General features: G+C 40.0%; 1 protein-coding gene across 2 annotated transcripts; it reads left to right on the top strand.

The window, feature by feature from the left end:
- Window positions 1-286: 286 nt before the first annotated feature.
- Window positions 287-26,194, top strand: rassf8b (Ras association domain family member 8b). Of its 2 annotated transcripts, none has more exons than XM_034131220.1 (9): window positions 287-535; window positions 13,159-13,329; window positions 15,586-15,936; window positions 16,327-16,547; window positions 17,626-17,829; window positions 17,934-18,008; window positions 20,441-20,563; window positions 23,099-23,207; window positions 23,806-26,194. In XM_034131220.1, the coding sequence occupies exons 2-9, from the start codon at window positions 13,218-13,220 to the stop codon at window positions 23,916-23,918; spliced, it is 1,308 nt and encodes a 435-aa protein (XP_033987111.1). In that variant the 5' UTR covers window positions 287-535; window positions 13,159-13,217; the 3' UTR covers window positions 23,919-26,194. The 2 variants fall into 2 exon arrangements, with proteins under 2 accessions (XP_033987111.1, XP_033987110.1); XM_034131219.1 differs by having other exon boundaries at window positions 23,087-23,207.
- The last annotated feature ends 292 nt before the right edge of the window (window positions 26,195-26,486 follow it).

Here is a 26,486-nt window from a genome sequence, read left to right as displayed (position 1 = left end):
TTGCCTTGTTAATGTTTTTGATCTCTATTGTTATAATAATTGGTAACATTGTTCAAAATTAACTTTGTATGAATATGCAATTTCTCCAAGATTAAATATACAAGAAAAACTCAATCTGTTTCCATTTAATCACCTTTGAAAGAAAAAACAATCCTGTATCTGACTCAGCTGACTGGACCTCTGCGTGGTTTGCGTGGCCGGTGCGTTGCAGCTTTAGGTCCATGATGCCTTGCGGTGTCCCACTTCAGTTCCGATGCAATACAGGCTGTGTGACGGAGCAGCAGCAGCTAACTATGCTCAGAGCCCCATGTCGGAGGTCCAATAACACCCGGATGGACGCATGTTTTTACCCCAGACTTATTATCGAGGCTCGGTTGTGTTTGCACCGTTAAACCAGCTCGAAGAACGCACCGGATCTCCTTCAAGTTACCCGCATAACATGCATTGGATTTGTCTTTATCCCAGAGAGAAGCAGTGAGGCTGCAGCACAACAGCAGAGTTACCCATGCTCTGACACACACTGGTCTGGAAACAGGTATGTTGTTGTGGTTTTTACGCACAGGGCTGAATGTGAATGCGGCAGGAAAGCCTGCATTTTAAAATCTGCTGACAATAACATCAGAATCAGAATCCAGTTTAGTGACAGGTTTACACATAGAAACGAATTGGCTTTGGTGTATGGTGCTGCAAACATAAACAACATGAGGAAATAAGTTGTAATAGAAGGTCAAAAATATAAACGATTATATATTTACACCATATTTAAATATACAAAAGAGACTATAACACTAAGGATAATGAATATATGACATTATATCACACACATAGACATACGGTTGTAGTTGATTATATAATGTCATAGTGTGAATTTTATTCCTGCTTTTTTAAACTGTAGTATGTGCTCATGTGTTTGAAATATGCTGTTATATATCATCTCATAGTGAATACCCATATATTTGGAGAGCTAATATACATTGGTCAGCTGTAGTTGCATAACTTTCTCAAAAGGGTCATATTTATTCATTTTGTTTGTCCTTATCCTCCACATTTGATAGCTTATATCTCAGGAATACATCCTTAAATGTAGTGCTTTTAGTCTTCCACATGTCTGACTTATGAGCCTGATTTTATTCCTGCTTTTTTAAACTGTAGTATGTGCTCATGTGTTTAAAATCCGGTGCAAATAACATAAGGTTGTAGGCTGTTATATATCTAATTTCATAGTGAATACCAATATATCTGGAGTTATCACATTTTCCTCATTATCCTCCCAATTGTATAACTTGAATAGATCCTTAAATGGAGTGCTTTTGGTCTTCCACATATCTGATCCATGACCCAGCAGGAAGTGAGTGGACTGCTGAGCCCTGCAGTGATGAATCTCTTAATAGAGTTGGGCAATAAGCGCTCACTCAGCAGTGGTTTTTAATCAGAGTTCCTTTAACGGAGTCACACAGCGACAGAAAGAGCAGGAAGTCCTTGAAGCACACGTGATGGAAACAAGGACACAACTCATTCACAGCCGTTGTGTTTGTAGTAGAGAAACTCTGCAGCACAACCACAAAACTATATATTCTCTTGTGTGCATGACAGTAGAGCATATTGTAGGTTAATTGACCTACATTTGCACAACATAATTAGTGCTAACAACTTCACATTCCCTCCTTTTTTAACAGAGTTATTTCAATATCCCGCCCCTTCCCAATACGTCTTGCTAGTATCCGTTTGGTTTGTCTCTAATAGATGTTTAAGGGTTGTTCCTTGTTAAATAAAATGATGTACTTTGAAAGATATTGGCTGCTAACTAATAGCAACGACAGCAACTCATTTTCATCTGTTTCCTTGATCTTTTTAAACGTCAAAAAGCACAAAAATTATCTTTTCACAATTTCTTAAAAGCCCAAAATCCCATCTTCAAATATCTTGTTAAGCCATGCTAACAATTTCTAAACATTTATATATATATATATACATTTATATTTAGCAGCAAATCCTCCCAAATTAATTGAATAATGAATTGATCCTCAAAATGTTTCCTGTTCACTTTCTTTTATTTGCTAATCGGTGACAATTATTTATTAGGAAAACTGGAACAATGATATTTCATCAACTTTAAAAAACTAAAACATTCTGCAGAATTTTGAGTGCAGTTTCCTCTCTAAGCATCCAATCATATGTGTCCCTTTAACATAAAAGCTGTCTTTAATATCTCCCTCTCAGTCATATTAATAATCCCAATGATTTTGTATCTAAACTAGTAAACATGTTATTCCATGTCGTCCATATTAGCCTCCTCATCAGCTCCCAAAGCAGAAAACTTTAATTAAACAAACTCTACAGTGTAAATAATCCAGTCTGGACCCCCCTTCCCTCCACCTTTATGTTAGCTAAGCTCTGAGTCTTACAGGGTTAAAGGCTTATTGTCTGCAGCAGGCTGATTAGTTTTTAATTTTTGAGACTTAAATTTGGCATTATGTCACCCAACTTAAATATGGTGGTCATTACAGGCACTGAAATATAACAAAAAGATGCTAAATTGCTGTTTTTTTTCAGTTGTTTCACCCATTCAACAACTTATCTTCGCACATTAGTGGTCATTGTGAGGATGTTTCAGTCATGTGGATTAAAAACCTCTGATAATTAGCATGTATTGCCTCCATTGAAAACGTTTAGTTTGTTCACAGGAGAGTCTTATCTTGCAGGATGGATGGTTGACAGTTCCTGGATGAAAAGCTGTTCTGTGTGATTTCTCTCTGGATCTTTCCACTCCGCTTATTCCATGTTTTTGTTTAACCTGCAACCACCTCCCCTCCGCTCAGCTGACTCAGTTGATGTGGAAGTAATCTCTAAAAGGTGTCTCCGTTGAGTGCTCGGTTTGACATGACGAGATTAAAGAACGTTGAAAAAAAAGTTGGTAGTTTTAGAAAAAGAAACACACACAGGTGAAAATAAGAATCCAGGACGTAGAGTAGTGCAACGTTAAAATACTGGTTAATATGTCATTGCAAACTGAAAAAGGTTTTGGTTTTGTTCCAGTCACCTTTGATTTATCTAAACATCTTTATCAGCTTTCATGTCGGACTATGAATAGGAAAGAAAGGGAGGAGATACAGGATGAGATATTGTGCTGTACGATACGAGGCTGTGTGCCAAGTGAAAATCACAAAGTCATGAGTGTGTTACGGAAAGACCTCTGAGCCCCCACTATAGTCCATCAAGAAAAATGACATTATGTCTGAGGACACAGGTTCAAATCCTAATTTAATTAGCTTTTTAAATCCCAAATACCTGCAGTGCTGACTTGAGCATATCCTGTGGCTTGGCTGGCACGAAATATCTTAACCCATGGATGGATTTAAACAAATGTTGTATATCCATCCACATTCCTCTCAGGACATTTTTATCTTCACGTAAGAATGTGTCCAATAAATTGATTAATCTTGCCTCGGTTTTACTTTGTGTTTAGTGCTTGTTAGCAAATGCTCACATAATAAGCTAATATGGTAAACATGACTTAACACTTTCAGTGATGTCCATCATGTATATATTGTAATATCAACATACTAATAATGCAATCAAATCTGCTCATCGCAATCAGTAAGCACTCACGGATATTCATAATGTGTTTAACAATTATCATATCACATTATTTGGTATTTTATAATTACCTATATAAGGTCAACTATCATAATACTTTTGAATTTCTTGTCACTCACTGACATTTGATGATACTTTATTATAACTTTACTTGAACAAAAAATGACGACTCATAGTGACATATAACCACCATGTAATGTATTATTTCTGGCTAGAGATGTCCCGATCCGATCACGTGATCGGGGATCGGAGCCGATCACGTGATTTTCAAAAGATCGGAATCGGGAGAAAAAAATCGGGGATCGGAATTTTTTTTTATTTTTTATTTTTTTATAAATATTTTTTTTTTAATTATTTTATTTAATGTTACAAAACAAAAATGACCATGTTCACATCTTAAAGTCATCCTGAGGCCTTAGTTTTGGTTTAAAATGACTAGGGCTGTCAAGTTAACGCGTTAATAACGCGTTAACGCAAAAAAAAATTAACGCCACTAATTATTTTAACGCGATTAACGCATGTGTATTTTTTGTCCTCGGCCGCCGTAGTTTCAGAGCGCATCGAGTTTAAAATACCATCTACAAGCTGATGCTGACAGCCCCGCTCTTGCTGCCCGCTTGTGGCAGACCACACTTCCACGCTCACCGGCAGGCCCGGACTGGCCATCGGGAGGACCGGGAGGGTGTGTGTATGTGTGGCGCGAGCGAAGCACACCTTACGTGTTGTTGTTAGCATCTGGTGCTAGCTAGCTGAGCTAACGGATATAAGGAGCTGTTTCAATGAAAACAGAGGAGCGACATTTCGCCGACAACTGCGCCGAGCACTTGACTTTATGCAGGTAGCCAGACAGCACACTCAGCACGGATAGTGCCGCAACACAGCTCATACACACAGGCATATATGCCTTGAGCTGCACATAGCTCCAACGATCCTCCACATTCACACACACACACACACACACACACACACACACACACACACACACACACACACACACACACACACACACACACACACACACACAGTATTGTATGAGAGAGGTTCTAGGTTGAATTGAGGCGAATATTTGTAATGTTCAGAGGTTGTTGTGTTTAATATTCATGAGAATATTTGTCATTGTTCAAATGATAATAAACAAACATATAAAGCATAGTTGTCCACTCATATGTTGATAAGAGTATTAAAAACTTGAAAAATATCCCTCTAAGGTACATTTAGAACAGATAAAAAATGTGCGATTAATTTGCGATTAATCGCGATTAACTATGGACAATCATGCGATTAATCGCGATTAAATATTTTAATCGACTGACAGCCCTAAAAATTACACAACATCATGTATGTGCTTGTTTTCATAGACCTGGTTGCTTATTTCTCTCAAATCTGGCAACAGAGTGGGCGCAGTGTCTAATAGTAGCAGTGAGCTAACAAGAGGCTACGTTCAGCTGGTGACTCGGGAGTCGGGACAGAGAAAATGTCAGGAGTTTGGAAGTATTATAAAATTGAAAGCGAAGGCAGTGTAACAGCCAGATGCAATGTTTGCAAGGCGGAGGTTCTGCGTGGTGGAAAGAACAGAGCTACGTTCAACACGACCAATCTAATATAAACACCAACAACAACACGACGAGTACACAGCGGCCACTCAGGTAACGGCACTGAAACAACCGACACTTTCAGAGACTTTTAAAAGGAAAGAGAAACTGCCCCAGAACAGTGAAAAGGCCAACAAAATAACAGCCAAGATAGCTGAATTCATCGCGTTGGATGACCAGCCGTTATCTGTTACCTTTTTTTTCTCTTAATGCATTGCATAAAGATCGGATCGGGAAAAATCGGTATCGGCAGATTGTCAAAATCAAATGATCGGAATCGGATCGGGAGCAAAAAAAGGTGATCGGGACATCCCTATTTCTGGCTATAACTGTTAGCACACATTGTAGATACCTGTTAAATGTCAGCGCAGTTAGCATGCTGGCATTAGCATTTAGCTCACAGCACAGAGCTGCTAGCATTGCAAATGTGCTTTTACTAAAAACATCCAATCGTTTAAACACACACTCATGCAATACAATTCTGATTTATAACCACCATGTAGCTTAATGTAATGTATTAATTATGTTGGATAGAATTTGGCCTACATTTAGCATGCTGTCAATAGCATTTAGCTCAAAGCCTCACAGAGCTGCTAGCATGGCTTTCAACACTGGATGCAAATGTGCTTTTGCTGTAACATCCAATAGTTTAAACACACTTGCAGTGTACATAATACAAGTTTAAAGTGTGTTGTTAATCTCCACCAGCAAACCACAACTCCAGCAACACCCCCACTTTACTCCAGAGTTTGGGTAACCCCGGTGCACAGTACACCTCCACGTATTTCCAAAGCCCACATTCAGAGGAAACAAAGAGGAAGTGACAGGAAAGCACGGGCTGCTTCTTAATTGTTGGTGATTGTTTGGTCTACTTTCCCAGACCGTGCGCTCCAATCAATCCAGTCATCTGTGTGAGGCCGGACAAAGCAGAGCCCCGTCGCCATGGAGAGGGATTGTTTGCATCCAGTCATGCTGCTATAGCCATGTGGGCACACACACACACACACACACACACACACACACACACACACACACACACACACACACACACACACACACACACACACACACACACACACACACACACACACACACACACACACACACACACACACACACACACACACACACACACACACCACACCACACACACACACAACACACACACACAACACACACACACACACACTGCAGCATGCTCTTTTGTCTGTGCACCACTCCCCCCCCCCCTCCTGCTGCCTCCACCTCCCTGTCTCTTTAAAAATTGGCCCCTGATTGCATCATGGCTTGTTGTTGAACTGCTCACGACTCCTGCTGTTTTCACGTCTCCTTTTTTAATCACATTTTCAGATGTGTTAGGGAACTACGTAAAAATAAGGGTTGACTCTGAAATGTGCTGCGTTTTTGTTCTATAGAAGCTGTGCTACTTTTAAATACTATTAGTGTAATAAATGGGTAGAAAGATGTATTTTGAGTGTATAAAAAATACAGAATCAGTACAAAAAGGTGTATTAAAACCATCTTGCATTGACGAATCAATAGTATCTGAAAATAGGTGAAATACAATATTTCTGAATGTCATTATTAGTACATTAGTACGTCAGAAATGGCTCACTTATTGAATTAAATATAGTGACATACATAGCATTTGTTCTTCTTATTCTTTACAAGTTGTGCCTTTTAATAATTATCATAGTTTTATAATAACATGACTGCATTTGGGTCTTGTGCTTCTGGCATGTAAAAATATGCAGGTTTAGTTGGATTTTTTGTAGTCAGAACTTGTTTATTGCACTTAATGACAATTTAATTGATGTTGTGATTGGCTGCTTGGAGGAATTAAGCAGGGTCGGGGGGTTCAAACCCAATCAATGGGAAGTTAAAGGTTAATCAGGAGACTGAGTTAGTGAGCACTGGGCGAAAGCAAGGCAGGAAATTAACTCCTTCAAGCCCAGACTCGTAGTTAGTTTGACATTAAGAGCTTTTGTTTTCCATTTTTCCATCATAATATGCTAATCCCAGGATATTAAAGGAGCTTTCAGTGGGATTTTTGTGCTGGTATTTCTTAGTTACAATCCATTTTTGAGGAAATGCATGTAAGAAACACGGACACCACGTCTCCCCAGCTCTGCCTTCTTGTGGCATCCTAAGAATGAAACTTCAGACTGAAGTCACCGCTAAGTTTAGCTCCACGTCAAACAGCCCAGACAACACAGTCTTCTTCATGTCGGAAACCACATGCTGAGGCAAAGGTTGTCCAAAACCACATGTGTCAACCTAAAAAATGAACACAACCTTACACTGGGTTAACAGGGTTTCCTAAAAAGTCTTAAAATCCAATAATCTCAAAAATGTTAGGGCTCAAAATGTGTAAAATACTATTTGATAGGTGTGATTATTTGCAATACTAAGTTACTTTGGACATGCTGTAACAAAACTACAGAACTAGGGATGTCCCGATCACCTTTTTTTGCTCCCGATCCGATTCCGATCATTTGATTTTGACAATCTGCCGATACCGATTTTTCCCGATCCGATCTTTATGCAATGCATTAAGAGGAAAAAAAAGGTAACAGATAACGGCTGGTCATCCAACGCGATGAATTCAGCTATCTTGGCTGTTCTGGGGTAGTTTCTCTTTCCTTTTAAAAGTCTCTGAAAGTGTCGGTTGTTTCAGTGCCGTTACCTGAGTGGCCGCTGTGTACTCGTCGTGTTGTTGTTGGTGGTGTTTGTATTAGATTGGTCATGTTGAACGTAGCTCTGTTCTTTCCACCACGCGGAACCTCCGCCTTGCAAACATTGCATCTGGCTGTTACACTGCCTTCGCTTTCAATTTTATAATACTTCCAAACTCCTGACATTTTCTCTGTCCCGACTCCCGAGTCACCAGCTGAACGTAGCCTCTTGTTAGCTTACTGCTACTATTAGACACTGCGCCCACTCTGTTGCCAGATTTGAGAGAAATAAGCAACCAGGTCTATGAAAACAAGCCCAAAAGAAGCAACACATACATGATGTTGTGTAATTTTAACCCAAAACTAAGGCCTCAGGATGACTTTAAGACGTGAACATGGTCATTTTTGTTTTGTAACATTAAATAAAATGTATAAAAATATTTTATAAAAAAAAAAAAAAAAAAAAAAAAAAATTCCGATCCCCGATTTTTTTCTCCCGATCCCCGATCACGTGAAAATCACGTGATCGGCTCCGATCCCCGATCACGTGATCGGATCGGGACATCCCTATACAGAACCAATGATGCAAGCTAGTGTGTTACATAGTCTTTCCTCTCATACTGAAAACAACATGTTCTTCCTATTGATGCTAAGTTAGTAATTTAGGTGAGAACAAATTCAAAAGATCAAGCTGAAGTACAGTGCTTCTGATGCTTGGGAAAGCCTGTTTTTTTTTTAGGGATTTAAATCATGCTGCACATTTGTACAAAAACGCTCAAATTAGGAGCTTTGAGTGAAAAGGAATTAGAGTCACATGAGAAGCCAATAAGACCTAAAGCAGCTGTCCTTTCTCATCAGTATGGATGTGAAATAGGTCTTAAAAATGGTCTTAAAATGACCTTTAAAGTCATAAATGTAACACCGGACCAGAATTTTAAGGGTTAACAGAAGCTTTTTAAAGACCGCCTGAATCTACATGTAGTGTGTTCTCTGTGCTTTAAGAGGGTCAGCTTTACTGTCCAGGATTCTCTATAAATAGACGACTAGGTGAAGGATTCAGTGTGCGGTTGTAATGTGAAGCGTTGAGTCAGTGTGTGTTTATTAAACTGTGACTAATAGAAAAGGAAATTCCAACAGCAACAGCACCTTAGCCACAGGATCTGAGGTTACCCACTGCGGACATGTGGAGCTCAGTCGGACACTAAAAATGGAAGTGATATATTTACAAGGGAAGCTGAACTGAAATAGAACCAAACATGTTGCAGAGAAACTAATTTGTGTGCATGTATGATTTATTTATTCGCACTTGCAGCAGGCGTTTCGAAGTGATTGTTAGTTAGATCACGAACCTATCCAAAGTATGGCAATGGCATGATGAAAACTCACAACAATAGCTGCAACCACTGAAGCATACTGTAGAGGTCTCTTTCCTAGTGATTCAAGTGTTGGAAGTTATTAGCAAGGGTAAAGGAAATCGAAGCTTGTTTCCACGAGGAAACACACTGCAGAGGTGAAGCTGTTGTGCAGAGAATTCAATTAGTTTTTAAATTGACTTTCCCTGAACTCACACACCCAGGTCACAGCTTATATCCTGCGTACAGCATTTCAAGGATTTAAGGGATAGTTTGGAAAAGGGTTGTATGAGGTACTTATCCAGAGTCAGTGTATTACCTGCAGTCGTTTGGAGAAAGAGACATGAGAAGGGATGTCTTAGGGCCCGGTAATAGTGTCCAGAGGAAGATAAACATGTGTTTGGGACACAATTTACTCACTTTCAACTCGTCCAAGGGAAGCACGCTATTATTTCCTTATTATTTCGTCAAAACCATATCTGTGTTGTATTCAGCAAGAAAGCTAGTTGACATTAGCCGTTAGCATCCAGTTACAGAGGTTGCTGTTCTTTGCTCTTTTCAGTAAAAGTGAATATTGGCTGAGGCTAAATTAAGTCCTCATTAATATGTGTACAAATATTGTTTTTGGAGACAGTCTATGACAAATACAGTTATTCAGAGGAGATGTTTCAGAGCATTATAGCATAGATATTAAACATGAACAACTCTTCAAAATTAATTTGCAATATCTTTGCTCTTATTGTTTCGATGGTGTATGATGATTGTTTCACAGAGATGCGAAATGATTTCATTAAGACTTCACACATACATGTGCACATAGCTATTTTGTGTGTGTGTGTGTGTCCTTACAAAGTGTGTGTATCCATGTAAGTGTGAGAGACAGAGGGAGGCAGCAGATTTACAAGCTTGTGTCAACAATGGCTCTTCCTTCTGGTGTGATATCAATATCACACGTCATTGAATAAACATTGTATGACTCATCTGTTAGGATACAGAGTGTTGTGCAACCATGTCACGAAGATGACCACAATTTGACTCAACAAGTAGAAATCCTATTTAAGTCCAGTTTTTCGCTGTAAACAATCTTTTCGGAGTAGAAAAGTAGACATCCTGCCTGACTCACCACTCACCAAAATGAATATTCTTTCGTGTCATCCCAAAAGTGTTTGCTTTGTCTATCCATACCCGTCCCTTTGCTGTTTCACTTTCATTCCCCTTTTTCTTTCATTTCTCCTCCCTTCAGCTGAGCTGCATTATGGGCAGAGATGGCAAAAGTACACACATCCTTAACTCAAGTAGAAGCACAGATACTCGTGTTTAAAAATACTCTGGTAAAAGTAGAAGTACTGACTAAACTTCTTTACTCAAGTAAAAGTAAAGAGGCTTTGAAGTACTTCAGTAAAAAGTACCCATAACTAGCAGCTGTTTTAAAGAGTACCTGACCTCCCTTTATATTAATAGAACAATAATGTCATTGTTAGCTAATGAATGTTTCCATGCTGAACAACGGCAACATGACAACGTTTTCATTGGTCCCTCTTCTTTAGAGAAGACCAGAGGCCTGTACTACGAAGCTGGTTCAACCTAACCTGGATATGTTGGAGTTAGCCGGTTGGCCCAATCCAAAACATACGCGCTCTGGCTAAACTGTACTACGACGCTGGTTATCAAGTGGATCGCTCAAGCCAGCCGTGTCCTATCTAGTTAGGTGCGCGTTCACATGAAAGGGGTGGTATTTGGAGCATTCGACCAATCACAAACACGGACAAGCGTACTGACAGCGCAGCGTCATACTTCCTGAATGAAAAGTGAACTTTAATATTAGTCAAATATGAAGAAGTTAAACTTTAAACATCCATGACTTAAACACTTTTTCCAGGATAAAAGCCACATAGCTGCACCTGCAAGGTGAATACAGCTGGTAAAAGAAAAAGTGTTTGAATGCGTACATTAACAGGTTTATGAAATCACTGCCCCGTCCAAGACACGAGTGGATCTGACTTTAATTAGGAGAATTTGACTCGAGTGTTTCGTCAACTTAATGTGTTGCTTAAAATAATACTTCTGCATACAGTATGTGACACTGTGAGTGTTGCACGGCCAGATACGGCTCAAGAAGCTGACTCAAATAAGGAAATATATGATACATTATGATGTGATATGATATGAATGATAATGGGACACATCAACGTCTGCACTCACAGTGCCGCGGACTGTACTTAATGTTACTCTGATCCGGTTACTTATGTTGTGGCAGATATTTAAATAAGCTTTCTTAACGCTAATATTATAATAGTTTGATTGCTCTGAAGATGGGAGGGGATATTCTATTAATTTTCACGTTCACACAGTCAGTTGATTTTGGCCGGACGTCTTTCCTGCAACGGCAGTTTTTCTGTATTTCCTCTATCCTGTAATATGAATTGATCGCTTTAAACTCCGCACACTGAGCTCTGATTGGTCAGCAGGCGGTGCTTTCACTGAGTTGATCTCTTAGCCTGCCACCTAACCTGCTCCGGAGCAGGTTTGCCGCTCAGCATAAGTTACCATGGAAATCTAGCCTGCTAAAAAGAGAACCAGCGTCGTAGGACCGGAAAGCCCGAGATTTCCCTGAATTTAGCCGGCTAAGCGAAAATCCAGCTTCGTAGTACAGGCCTCAGGAAATGATGGATACACGGATCGTGTTCAAATCAATAGGCACGCAATGACTCTAAATAATAATGATCACGCCACCAAACACACATTCAAACTAAAGGAACCAGCCTGTTTGGAAAATGTAAGAAGTAGAAAGTACAGGTATTTGTGTTCAAAATGTAAGAAGTAGAAAGTACAGGTATTTGTGTTCAACATGTAAGAAGTAGAAAGTACAGGTATTTGGGTTCAAAATGTAAGAAGTCAAAGTAAAAAGTCGTCAGGAAAATAAGTAGTGGAGTAAAGTACTGATACCAGAAAAATGTACTTAAGTAAGTACAGTAACGAAGTATTTGTACTCCACTACCTCCCACCTCTGACTATGGGTAAAGTCTTATTTACGGGGCCACAACAGGCATCTGTGTTCAGAAGCATCCTGCAGTATCTGAGTTACAAATCATCCAGGCCTTGCCCTCAGCAGATGCCTTCAGTGCAGAGGAGTGTGCAGTGTAATGCATTCTCAGTAGGCGAACACCTCGAGGGATCGGTAGTTAGATTGCTGGACGGATGGGAGTCCGATTCCAGCTGTGATGAAGATGGAAGGCGCCTAACTTGTTAAGAGAGGCCTCAAGCGATGGGGAAGTCAAGGATCAGAGCCGAGCTGATGGTCCAGTCAGGAGAAAAGGAGGGCTGCTTCTTCCCAGTAGGGTTTCAGCAGTGGGAGCATTAGGCAGCCGCTCCGTCACCTTGCCAGGTTCCTAATGACTGCCTCGCTGCTGAGGTGCTTGTGTCAGCACTTTGAAAATGGCTCTCGCTCTGCGTGCATGCGACCACTCTGAGCTTTTCTGCACCAGGCACCAGCAAATGAAAAATATATTGCACAAGGCCTGTTACACCGGTCACAATCGCTGCACCACAAGTGTGTTTTTGCAGCAATTCAAGATTCAAAGATTCAAAGGTTTTATTGTCATATGCACAAAGCTACAGTGTAGGGTGTGTTCAATTTCAAATTAAAACATGATGTTTCAAAAATTGGTTTGGAATATTGAGTTTCTACAGAATCTTGTTGATATAGTTGTCATTATTGTTCCTTAATTCTCTCGGCCAAATTAATGTTTTCAAGTGAACAAATGTGTTGTTAGACATGCAATATTTTACTGGCCACTAGGGGTCAGTAAACACACCATTGACATATTATCACTTTAAACGTTTTTATTTGCCTAACTTTTTAGCAAGCGTTAATGAGAGTAAAATCGTTTTTGTAAGATATTCCAAACAGTGAAACACAGTTCTTCTTTGTGTCTTTTTAAGGATGGACCATTTACCATGTCTAGCGCCCCCTTGTGGTGTGGAGGAATGAGGGCGTCTGGATGAAGGCCATGGAGCTGAAAGTGTGGGTGGACGGAGTTCAGCGCATCGTGTGCGGCGTCACTGAGTTCACAACATGCCAGGAAGTCGTCATCGCTTTGGCACAAGCCATAGGTAAGCTCATAACTTCTTACTACGATGTCAGAAAAACAGTGTGCTTATCTCTAGCGATCACATCAGGTGGTATATGCTCGGAAACATATCTAACATCACAGGAATATCAGTTCAAATCAATATATGTATTTATATAACACCTTTCATACACAAAGGTAACTCAAAGTGTTTCACAAACCAATCACATAGACAATTTACAAATAAAAACAATACCATCTTGGCCTTCCCAGGTATAACCAGAGTAACATAAAGCTTTGTGATTAAAAGTAAATAAATAAAAAATAAATTAAAAGAAAATAATTAAAATAAATAAATACAATAAATAAATTAAATAAATTAAATTAATTAATTAAATAACAATAAATTAAATAACAATAAATTACAATAAAATACAAATAAAATACAAATAATTAAAATCTAGGTTGGTCTTGAGTTTCCTCTTAAAGTTTGAACTCTCTCTGATACAGTAGATGTAAAAAGCTTTTGGTTATAGGAAGGAGGATGAATAGACCACCATAAGAAGAGTATATTTAGCACTGTGAGATTAAATCTTCTCCACCCGGCTCCTGTGCTCAGAAACCTTAATGGTGCGAGATATTTAGTCCCAAATCATTCCCAATGGGAATTTTCTGCTCTGTGGGTTGTGTCCAATATTGGCCGGGCAGGTTGTCAGAGGTGCTGGAGATGATAAATTGCAGTAAAATGAAAAGTGACTTGAGGGCACAAAGAGATTTTCATCACAAATGGGATTTCACAAAACTAGATGAGTCATGCTGCAGACTTTGGTTTATGTACAAGTGCAGAGATATACGTTGACACTTTCTCTGTTACTCATGGAATTGATTGTAATGTACATAAAACTGTGAATCCAAGACCATAACAATATAATTTCACTACATTGAAAGATGTGTACTGTTTTTAAAATGGTTCCTACTTGGATTTCTCGCTGTCCCCCATTGATAGATCTTTCTCAGGGTTAAACATGTGTGTGTTTTTAATGGTGACAGTGTAGCAGGAGTTATGGCGTTGGCCGTCCTTTGTGTTCTCGTTGCCTTTTGTCCTGGCCAGGGCACTTTGATATGAATGGCTGTAGTGATGAATGTTCCTCTTTTACAAGGACCCTCACTGTGTAGGACGAGGGTAAGGGTACGCTAGGCAGTGTTTTACCCTTATCTATGTGTACAGACAAGAATGCAGGCGTACACACCCCCTCCCGTGACCAATTGAACGTAGCATTTCCCAACACAAACACTATTTGTTGGGTTGTTTTTCCCACTGTAAAGTTCTTTCACCTAACGTGCCGGTAACGTTCTTTGAAACAGTCAAAGCTGCTCAAGCGTGGGAGAAATGAGAAAGACTTCAATGAATCTGCTCTGTCTTTTCTCTTAGATATAACACTTTATTTTGAAGGCTTGCTTATGCTTCAGGAGTTTTCACCAAAACAGAATACATCACATTAAATAAAAGTTATTTTTCAGGGCATAAATCTGGGAGTCATCTGCATAACAAAGATAATAAATGGTGTAGTTTGGACTCCAAAGGGGGCCAAGCATAGAGCCCTGGGGAACACCCAATGAGAGAGCAACGCCATCTATAACAGAGAAACGTTTTTAATTAAGTGTGAGCTAAATCAGTTCTCCATTGCAACACATTTTCTAAATAAGACCGGCGTCACCCATGTACCGTTAAATTAAACACTGCAATCTTAAAACCAAATCTACTTTCATCCGAACAAAATACAACATAAACTATTTCCATCATACTTAAACAAAATAAATCAAAACAGATTATGGCTCACAATTTTGTAAATCATCCCTCTCCATAAAACTTAATGATCGATATTTTCCTTTTGTATAGGTGACCAATGGAGAGTAGACCACTTCAAAATAAGAGCACTGAGAAAAAAATAAGAAATGCAGAAAAAGAACTCATGAAACTTGTTCTAATTTTGGCAGATTTTTTTTTTTTCACGTCCGAACCCATTACTCATAGGAACAATCTTATTATTTGTAGGTACATTGCAGGTAAAAGGGATCAATTATGACACATATTCCAAAACAACATAGACAACAGACAACTCTCTCGAAAAAGTCTGTCTTTTACCTGCAAACCAAATCTACCTACAGGTACAAATGAATAACCTGAACCTAAACCTGATATTTTTTTAATATATGGTACTTTTGTTGCAATCATGTTGTCAGGAAATGTCAGTTTTAAGCACCTCATCATGTATAAACCTTTCAAATGTTGTTCCAGGACGCACCGGCAGGTACACTCTGATCGAGAAATGGCGTGACACAGAACGCCACCTGGCCCCGAACGAGAACCCCGTGGTGTCGCTCAACAAATGGGGTCAGTATGCCAGCGACGTGCAGCTCATCCTCCATCGGACCGGCCCGTCTGTCAGCGAGCGGCCAAACTCTGACGGACAAACCCGGTTCCAAGAGAGAGGATTTTACCGCCAGAGTCTGCCTCCTCTGGCCAAACTCCGGCCCTCAGGGAACGACAGCTCGCTCAAACGAAGGGAACCCAAACGCAAATCCTTGACTTTCACCGGGGGGGCCAGAGGTCTGCGGGACCTGCTGTGGAAAAGCAGAGATACTGAAGGTAAGGGGTTTGAATTTGTCCTGTACGTTCAAAACTGCTAAACGCTTTGTAGTTAGAATCAGAATTAGTTGTGATGTGTGCCATGTTGAAGCACTCCTTTGTGCTCCAGTCAATCCGATCAAATGCACGCTAAAGGGTATTTGAGCATATCTTCTCTCACTGATTGTGCTGTTATGTTAAATGTTTGTTGTTTGTTTTTCATGTATTGTGTCTTGATATTTGTCTATGTTGATGTTACACATGGAGCTGCTGTGATGCAAGTCAAATTTCAGACTTGATCTGACCATTAAAGTATTATCGTATCTCACGTATCGTATCATATGTTGTTAAAGCACTTTGAGCTGTGTGAAAAGTGATATACAAATAAAGCTTTATTATGACTATATTCAGCCAAACAGCCGCAGCAGCAGCAGCGAGGTGTGAGTCTGAACCTGTGCAGGGTCGGAGTTGTCGGAGGTGTTGGATCTCCCTCTGTGCCGGGGAGTCCCTCCGGAGAGATGAGGCGTCTCGTTCAGCTGCAGAGAGACAAGCTACAGGCTGTGGAGAGCCGGCTGCTGGGGTGTGAGGCCGACCTGAGGGACTGGGAGGAGGTCGCTGGAGAGGCTGGGGACGTGAGTGAAACTACAGCTGACAGGAAACCATGATGTGTGCAAATCCATAACACTTGCACTATAAACCCTCACAAATGTGTCTTTACACAACGTTTCAGGTCATTTCTGGCCTGTCATACTCTGACGACGTAGCCGCATAACAACGCACAATGTTCGTCTTTTGACATCTCTAGCGTAGCGGGCTCCAAAACCAGGTGCAAATCCATAAGACTTGCACTATAAACCCTCACAAATGTGTTAAGTTTTAGGCTGCCTTCACACAACGTATCAGGTCATTTCTGACCTGTCATACTCTGATGACGTAGCCGTAAAAAAAAACACACGTTACACTTTTTACACCTCTAGGCTCCGACAACAGGTTATTTCGAATATTAATAGCAGTCAATCACTGTCCGAGCTTTTAAGTCTTCCATTATTCCCAAAGTAGACTTTTTATGGATGCAAAAGAGCCAAAATATCAACTTGCCCTGTGCATGAGAAACAATGTTTTTTTGCCTGCAGTGCCTTATCATTATTTTGAATTCACTTTGGGTCGAGCGAGTTAAGATAAGAGATAAGAAGTACTTTATTGATCCCAATTTGGGACTTTTTTTGCGTTGCAGCAGCATAAAAAGACAAGGATTCATGATTCAAGGCTTTTATTAGCATTAGTACATAGCTACAGGGTAGATATATAAATGAAAATCGTAGGTCACAGGCTCCTCATACAGTGCAACACAATAAAACAGATAACATAGTGCAAGTAAACACAAATAAAATAGGATAGAAATAGTGCAAGGAAAATGTATTGTGGAGAATGCAAGCTTTACTTATCCACCTGGAGGCTGTTTAAATGGAAACTCAAAGGCATTGTCTTTTTGTCTTTTTTATTAGGATCCCCATTAGCACTAGCATGAGCATTGGCTATTCTTCCTGGGGACCTCACACACACAAAACATACATAAAACAAAACTGAAAAGCTCATAATTTCATCGATTTACAGTGCTATATGAAATGAAAACTAAAATGGTCATCCAATTCTCGCCATCATAAGAGTACATTAGAGTTCCTAAAGTAACTCACTTTTCCCTCTCCACAGGGAGGCAGCCTGGAGGAGGAGCTGCAGATCCTGGAGCAGCAGGTGAGGAGGAACGAAGCAGAGATGGAGGAGGAGGTGTTCTGGCAGAACGAGCTTCAGATCGAGCAGGAGAGCGAGCATCAGCTCCGGCAGCAGCTGAGCGAGCTGCAGGTTCGTGTCCGGGACTGTGAGGCCAAACTCTCAGAGTACCTGGCACACATTCAGGTGAGCATCATGGAGGAGCTTTACTTATCCACCTGGAGGCTGCTAAATGGAAACTAAAAGTAGATTATTTTCCATGCCAGTTTTCACATTTATTTTACTTTCAGGGCATGGAGGGAGGTCTGGAGCAGGAGCGTCTGCAGCAGGAGACTGAGCTCCACCAGAGGGTCAACGAGGAGGAGGTACAGTCCAGTCTGTACATAACAAAAAGATTAGATTAGATTCCTTTACTGTCACTACACAGAGTATAGCGAAATTCCAAGCATTCCCAATAGTGCAATCACACATAACAGATAATATAAGTATCATTTTGGCAATACAAGCTAAAAACCTTTAATATATACTATATAAAGTGACCTATGATACATAGAACAGTACGCTTATAAAACAATACAACATTACCATATAAATACAAGAACAATACGGTCAAGTCTTGGGGTCGGGGGGGCTGATAATTTATTCCGGCAAATTACTCAGACCTACTAATTGACCTAACAGAAGTTATTGAGTCTATGTACTGCTTGGCTCAGATCCACCAACGTCAGCAAGATCTCACCTCTATTAATTCCTGGAGAACCAGGTTCAATTAACTGCTGTTTCAATTCAGACGACCCGCTAAATCTGTTTAACCGATCCCGAAGGATTTTGATATCAGTAATGAGGTATGGCCCTACCTAAGTGTGAGTGTGGCAGTGTGCATTTCTTACCTTTCAAGCAGGAGAGGAGAGCCCAGATGTCTTTTAAGTTGTCCCAATCCAAAAGGTGGGATCAGTTTATTTGAAGAAAAATTGGTCCACACTTGAACAGGGTTTCTACCTTCTCTCGTTACAATATGACAATAATATAAAACATATCATGCGGTGGTCATTTTCTAATCTGAAACCTTAATTCATAGTTTAGACATTAAAGTCTTCCGACAGAATCCAGAGGAATCTCCTCACGGATCGAAGGTGCTAACATTCATACCTAGAGTCCGACAGCATTCAGAGGCAGTTCCTCAAAAATGGTCAGTAGGATCTAACAGTTTCAAACTTTCATCCAACAATTCACTCAGCATTCAATAAACAGAAATGTAAGCAATATTTATCAAGTTTTGAGAGAACCTTACCGAGGGAAAAACCCAGCTCTCCAGGGAGAGAGCATACCAGGGGAACCCCCCTCTCTCGAGTTTGCTCCCTCTCTGCTTGTGTTTTTATGCTCGAAACAGGACAGAAAAACCTAAAGACACCTCCTCCATACCCATATTTGTGGAAACTGGGCATGGCCTCTAGTGTGCAGGACTTGCAAAATATTATTCTCGGCTATGGCACAAACACCTTTTTGGGGCCTCAGTCTATTTCTCCTTAAGTCAGGAGCCCCCCCCCTGTACTGCTGTGGGAAGAAACTGTCTCTCCTCTCTTATCAGTGACACCTCGTAAACCATAATAGGTCTTACACTCAACTTAACAAACCACTTTGTTTTGTACTGTAAATATAGAAAATCATAAAATATGAAGCATTTTCATTTTGGGTTATACAAGAATATAATTGATATAATTAACTTTCGTTTTAAGTATTCAACCTAATATGGAGACCTCAATACAAGGCAGTACATTTTTTTTAAACAAGTCAATAAATAAGTTATTGTACATGTTTATCAGTGCAAACTGCCACAATACACAACAAAGCACTGAAATTGTAGCATTCAATGAACTAACCGCATTTACAATTCTAAAATATTATAACACAGCAAGATTTAAAAAGCACAGTAAAAGTGCACGGTCATATTAATGATTTGCTAGGCTACCCAGACATTACCTCACGTGGTTCTTGGCTGCTGAATACTAAGTTGAAGGCTGTTACATATTTTGACCAATCAATGTACTTTTTAGCTGTGATTAATTAGATATTAAGCTACAGTATGGATGGCCGAGATGTTCTCCAGCTGAATCAGGACAAAAAAAACTACATTTAAAACAGTTCAGAAGCTATAGGGGTTATACTTGATTTAAATCTAAGCTTCGAACCACACATTCATAACAGAAATGTGATAAAAAAAACATTTTATCATCTAAAGAATATTGCTAGAGATTGGCCGTTCATCTTTCCAGGCAGGACAAGGACACTAATGCTTTTATTACCTGTAGAATAAATTACTTTAATGCTCTGGTCTCCATAAAAGGAATATATATCTTTCATACATTTACTGCAAAACTCAGCCACAAAAGTGTTAATCAGAATCAGAAACAGGTTTATTACCAGGTAGGTTGACACGTAAAAGGAAAATGTACTTGATGTCATGGTGCATACATAAAAGCAAAACAAAAATTAAAAAACACAGATAGAGAACTAGAAAAATGTGAAAAATAATAAAAAATATTGTAAAATATAACAGTATTTACATAGAAATGGAATGGAATAGAAATCGGCAGAAATAATCAAATAAAACAGATATTGTTGTACATTGTGTGCATTAATGTAGTGCATAGAGTCTATAATGAGAGGCAGGAAGAGACCTCACGTCACCCAGATGTTAGCGTCTCTGCTGAGCTTTCCTTCAGCTGTTTTTTTTAAGCACAAAAAGAGTCTCCTTCATCCATTATATCTTCCTCTTCACTCTCTCTCTGTATTTCAGGTGCAGAACCAGCTGGAGAAGGTTCTGTTGGAGCTGGAGGTTCAGAGCGAGCACACGTCGAGGCTGGAGAGCAGCTGCCGGGCTCTGGAGCGCTCGCTCAGCCAGTCAGGCCACAGACTGCAGGTCAGCTCACATCTGATGTTTAATTTTTTTATTAACACAATAGGGTTATCTAGGGTTGGCCATTCATATCCTATGGAGGTCATTTTTTTGACCGGGAACATCATAGGTGTTAAATTCAATGAAAAAGGTGATCAGAATCAGAATCAGAATTCCTTTATTTGTCCCGCAACAGGGACATTTACATCCTTACAGCAGCAGAATATATTAATATAGTTCAGATAAAGTGAAGAGAATAGACTTACTTATTAAAACATAACTAAGTATGCACACGTCCAGCCACAGACTGCAGGTCAGCTCAGATATGCTGTTTAGTATTATTACATTTTTATGGCATCGAAATCGTCCGGATTTGAAAACATCCTTGGTAGTTTTGAGAAGACGTTTTATTCTAGAAAATGCTCAAACCCTCCTTTTGTGTTTGTTTCTCTCCCCTTACTTTGTTTTCCCGGTCAAATGTCTGCTTGAACTGCTCTTAAATTAAAAAGAAACCTTAATCATCACCACCTTTTATTTCAGAATCAGAATCAGAATACCTTTATTAGTCCCACAGAGGGGACATTTACAAAGACAGCTTAATGTTACCTAAGTAGCATGCAGAACATCTTTTTTAAAATTATTATAATAAAAAAAGTTACACAATTTACATAAAAAACACATCCTTTAACAGTTCTGAGGATTTAGCAGCCAGGTATATATTGCACAGTGAGAAAGCAGTCCTCGGCACACAGGTGGAGGCGAAGAAATCCAAGCTCATTAGGTTGTGTGCAGTGAAGCGAGGTTTAATCTCTGGTGGATCCTGGGCTGTACAGTGAAGATCCACAGAGTGTACAGTGAAGATCCACAGAGTGTACAGTGAAGATCCACAGAGTGTACAGTGAAGATCCACAGAGTGTACGGTGAAGATCCACAGAGTGTACAGTGAAGATCCACACAGTGTACGGTGAAGATCCACAGAGTGTACAGTGAAGATCCACACAGTGTACGGTGAAGATCCACAGAGTGTACAGTGAAGATCCACACAGTGTACAGTGAAGATCCACAGAGTGTACAGTGAAGATCCACACAGTGTACGGTGAAGATCCACAGAGTGTACAGTGAAGATCCACAGAGTGTACAGTGAAGATCCACACAGTGTACGGTGAAGATCCACAGAGTGTACAGTGAAGATCCACACAGTGTACAGTGAAGATCCACAGAGTGTACAGTGAAGATCCACACAGTGTACGGTGAAGATCCACAGAGTGTACAGTGAAGATCCACAGAGTGTACAGTGAAGATCCACACAGTGTACGGTGAAGATCCACAGAGTGTACAGTGAAGATCCACAGAGTGTACAGTGAAGATCCACAGAGTGTACGGTGAAGATCCACAGAGTGTACAGTGAAGATCCACAGAGTGTACGGTGAAGATCCACAGAGTGTACAGCAGGTCCATCAGGGTGTGGGAAATATGAGGTAATGAGAGGGGAGGGAGGGGGGCTGTTACAGCATTCTTCCTCTGATTAGAGAGGGGCCTGAACACAATCCCTCGCCTGCAGTTGCGTAACCATCTGGAAGCTAATTCTCTGTAGCTGTTTATCTGGGTTATGAGCAGCAGAGGTGGAAGAAGTACTAAGAGTGTGTACTTTATTGAAGGTAGAAGTACCAGAGAGTAGGAATACTCTGTTTCAAGTAAAGGTCCTGCAATCTTAATGTCAGTCAAGTAAAAGAAGGAAGGTATTAGCATCAAAATATACTTAAAGGTGGGGTAGGTAAGTTTGAGAAACCGGCTCGAGATACACTTGTTGTTATATCCCATGGAATGCTCTTAACATCCCGATAGCAATGAATATCTGAAGTGCTTTGACAAAAAATCCATTAAAAAATGTCATCTGTGGAAGCCGTGGTACTGTAAAAAGCACGACCAATCATTTTAGCCGGCCCGGCTAAAATAACTGGATGGCCTACCTGCCTGTCAGCCTTCCATCTGTGCACAAACTTATCTCGTGCCCTCATTGGTCATGTGCGCGTTCGTGTGTGTTGGAGGAGGGGCTCTGTAAGGAAGTGGGAGATTTTTTCCGGCTGTGTATTTTCAAATTCTAGCGCACTCGAGCTGGTTTCTCCAAAATTACCTACCCCACCTTTAAGGTACCAAAAGTAAGTAAAGTACTAGTACCTCAAAATTGAGCTTGAATACAGTACTTGAGTTAATCTACTAAATTACTTAACACCACTGATGAGTGTGAGTGTGAAGGTATTAGGTACCATATACTCCAGCTCAATTTTGTCTTAATGTACATTATTTAATTTCATATTCTGTTCATGTATATAGACTTTTTGCACTACTTTTTATTTTGTATTTTATTATATATGTTGCATTGTTGGAGGAGCTCATGTCAGAATAATTTCATTGCCATTTCTACACTGTAGCTTTGTGCATATGACAATAAAACCTTTGAATCTTTGAATTGAATTTGAGTGTGCACTACTCCTCCTTGTATTGCACATAGAGTGTATTATTCCTCAGCATGTTTCCCTCGTGCAGGAGAAGGAGCAGGAGCTGGAGCAGCTGACTAAAGAGCTGCGACAGGTCAACCTGCAGCAGTTCATCCAGCAGACCGGCACCAAGGTCACCGTGCTGCCTGCCCAGCCTGCAGGGGACAACGGTACACACACACACACACACACACACACACACACACACACACACACACACACACACACACACACACACACACACACACACACACACTTGCCACAATACCATGACCTTGTTGATAGGTTCTATCATAACTAGCCTCGTTTGGATGAAAGTGCTTTGTTTTCATTATTGTCTTCACATGTGTTTGTACACAGTGCCCCCTTCTGGTCATCTTTAGAGTGTATGTGCCATAACTTAAGCAAGTGTGTAGCCCGGTTAAATCACTAGTATGCTGCAAGAATCCCTCAGAGAAAGATTTATAATTTATGAAGTATATTAAAAAGCGACCATTTCAAATTAAAGAGGCTAAAATTAGTGTGTGTGTGTGTGTGTGTGCGTGTGTGTGTGTGTGTGTGTGTGTGTGTGTGTGTGTGTGTGTGTGTGTGTGTGTGTGTGTGTGTGTGTGTGTGTGTGTGTGTGTGTGTGTGTGTGTGTGTGTGTGTGTGTGTGTGTGTGTGTGTGTGTGTGTGTGTGTGTGTGTGTGTGTGTGTGTGTGTGTGTGTGTGTGTGTGTGTGTGTGTGTGTGTGTGTGTGTGTGTGTGTGTGTGTGTGTGTGTGTGTAGAAGTGGACTCTGGTTCTCTGAAGAGACTCGGCTCTTCTCGGCTGTTACCCAGCGACCTGCGAGCCCTGAGCGCCGGGACGTCCGGACTCAACCCTGAAGGCATCTACGTTTGAAACTGAGACAGGATTTGAGCAGAAAATGCTGAACACTCTGGAGCAAGGCACTGAACGTTGGAAAACACAGTGCATGGAGGACAAGTGAGGTATCACGAATAACAGTTTTCCATCTGCTCTGCATCTCTCCTCCTCTTCCATCTCACTAGCGACACACACTGAGGCTATTATCCATCTGCAAACTAGCATTGAATCTGTCTGTAGTGGAGTGTGTGAGTGGATATTCCTCTTAAATCACTCTCGTTCTACTAAAGCTACAAGAAAAACCAGCCAGCAGAATCCTGTGTTTCCTGAGGAGGCTTCAGCAGACATTCATATTTGTTTCAAATCATGAACTCCAGGATGTTTGGACACACGTAAACATGAATCATGCACGAGCATGCACCATATCTGATTGCCTTACTGGTGTTTTTAAACCAGACATCACTGAAACAGAGCTCAAGGTATCTCTAAACTATGCGCCGTTGGAACATTTCAGGTGATGGTAACTGATGTCAGTAACACTCAACAGTGGCTCCTTTTCCTTCACACAGGTCGATTTTAACCAGGACATTTAATCATTTATCATTTGTGTGTGCGAATGTTTGCCTACAAAGGAGAAAATAGATGGAGAACATCAACTAAGGGACATTTTTGGTGCATTGCCATCGGTCTCCTCTGTGTTTCACTCAAAGAAAGTGATGTGGAATGACAGAGGTCTTTGAGCATGCAGAGTTTATACTCCTTGAAAAGTTTGCCAATAAAGGCTTCAGTCTGACCACCAGGTGGCGACAAATCATATAAACTGCAGCTGATGAAAGTTAACTAGGAAAAGTTGCTTTGTCTTTATCGAGTTTTTTTTAACAAAGCCTCAGCATCTTACACACATTTCTTTTTCCCATCAGATTTTTTACTGAACAAAAGATGTCTTATATGAACCAAAGCTAGTGTGAACAACTATAATAGTTAGATGAATGTACTTTTTTCATATGAATGCAACGTGGAGAATAACTAACTTCCAACAGTACCGGTGTTTTCATGGTTTTTCGTCTGTCTTGTTCAAACTTGACACAGAAAAAGATGATAGTAAAACTCAGACAAATTCTTCAAACTGTTCGATAACAATTCCACAAAATACTGGGTGTTACCGCATGTACCCGTTTCTATTTGATCCTTTTCTCAACAGAAGAGAAAAAGGGAGATTTCTTGCTGGCTTTCTGGGATGAACTGATTCAAACTGTGGGATTATACGGGCTCATTTCAGAGTCAATACGGTTTAGATCTGGAAATCATTTCAAAGTCTGTGGTTAGAAAAAACCTCTTTGTTAAAGGGAATTGCAAGAAGGTCTTAATATTATGTTTGAACAGGACTTAAAATGGTACTTAAGTGTGTGTGTGTGCATACTTCAGTGTCACGCACAGTGTGGGAATTTGGAGTTTCAAACAGTTTTCTGATTTAAATCGGAACTCAAATGCTTCCAAAAATAGCTCTTTTTGTATAGTTTGTAGGACTTTTGGTCAATTGTTCACATACATTTCTCATACTTAAACTCATACATTATGATGTACAATAATAAATAAACCCACCTAGCACCATATTAAGTGATTCAAACCAGCTCCACTTTTACCAGCTGCACCATACGTACATTATGCATCATTATTTATAATACAATATATAACATAATATTCAGAAATGGGTCATTCTGCTATATGATACTTTTCCATTGGTACTTTGCATAGTTACAGTATATAGTTTTGCAATTATTAGGTTTGAAAAAATCTAAATAGCTCCATCACTGACAAATTAATCATGTTTTTCCGGCATCTAGAAATCTTTAATACTTATTTTTACAAACTTTAATCTCTTATGCACATTTTTTTTATACAACCACAGACTTTGAATTAAATCAACATGTTGACAAAGTGAAGGTAAACGGCACAAATTGGCTAAAAACTATTCTCAGAAATGCAGTTTTTGCTCCTCTTCCCCCCCCCCTCAGTATCCAGTATTATCATCATGGCCCTAAAACAGAGACCGTAACCCACGAATAAAAGAATCCCAGCGCTTTGTTTTTTAATAACGGCATGCCTTACTGAAAAAAGAACCTGTAAATAAAGTCTACATATCACGTCAGTCTTTGGATTGAAGTCTGAAATATGCAGTGTGCTGGAGAGGTTACTTTTTTAATAACTGTTCGATACACAGCTCTGTGTGCATGCAATAATGTCTGATTGATTTTTCCTTGACTTCAAATTAATTGTTACCTAGGATGCAACAATACATCTGAGAATCATTTCATTTTGTGTCCCTTTTTTTGCCTTGTTAACATTTACACTGATGGAGCTTTTGGTAGCGGGCGTGGACTCGTATTTTCTTGCCTTTTTATTCAATTCTATGGATGCAAAATGGATCAGTGTTGCATCGAATCACGACAGTATGTTTACAGACATTTCCACTGATCGCTTTCTGTTGTGCCATCAATGCTTTTCGAAATAATAGCGTATACAAAATGAGATGATGGGGCCATTATGGAGGCAGCCATCAGTAGAAACACGGCGGCTCAGGGATACTTCAGGACACAGAATTAC

Source organism: Trematomus bernacchii, unplaced genomic scaffold (genome assembly GCF_902827165.1).
Source record: "Trematomus bernacchii unplaced genomic scaffold, fTreBer1.1, whole genome shotgun sequence".
NCBI classification, from domain to species: domain Eukaryota; kingdom Metazoa; phylum Chordata; class Actinopteri; order Perciformes; family Nototheniidae; genus Trematomus; species Trematomus bernacchii.
The sequence above is the reverse complement of the archived record's forward strand: the minus strand, read 5'-3'. Positions and strand labels throughout refer to the sequence as shown.

What these genes read in the sequence shown, in the direction of transcription:
- rassf8b (XM_034131219.1), top strand. Translation starts at nt 13,218, where the DNA reads ATGAAGGCCATGGAGCTGAAAGTGTGGGTGGACGGAGTTCAGCGCATC. An exon ending in CGCTTTGGCACAAGCCATAG is followed by an intron (nt 13,330 to 15,585) that starts GTAAGCTCATAA and finishes ATGTTGTTCCAG; the next exon opens with GACGCACCGGCAGGTACACT. An exon ending in GAAAAGCAGAGATACTGAAG is followed by an intron (nt 15,937 to 16,326) that starts GTAAGGGGTTTG and finishes GACTATATTCAG; the next exon opens with CCAAACAGCCGCAGCAGCAG.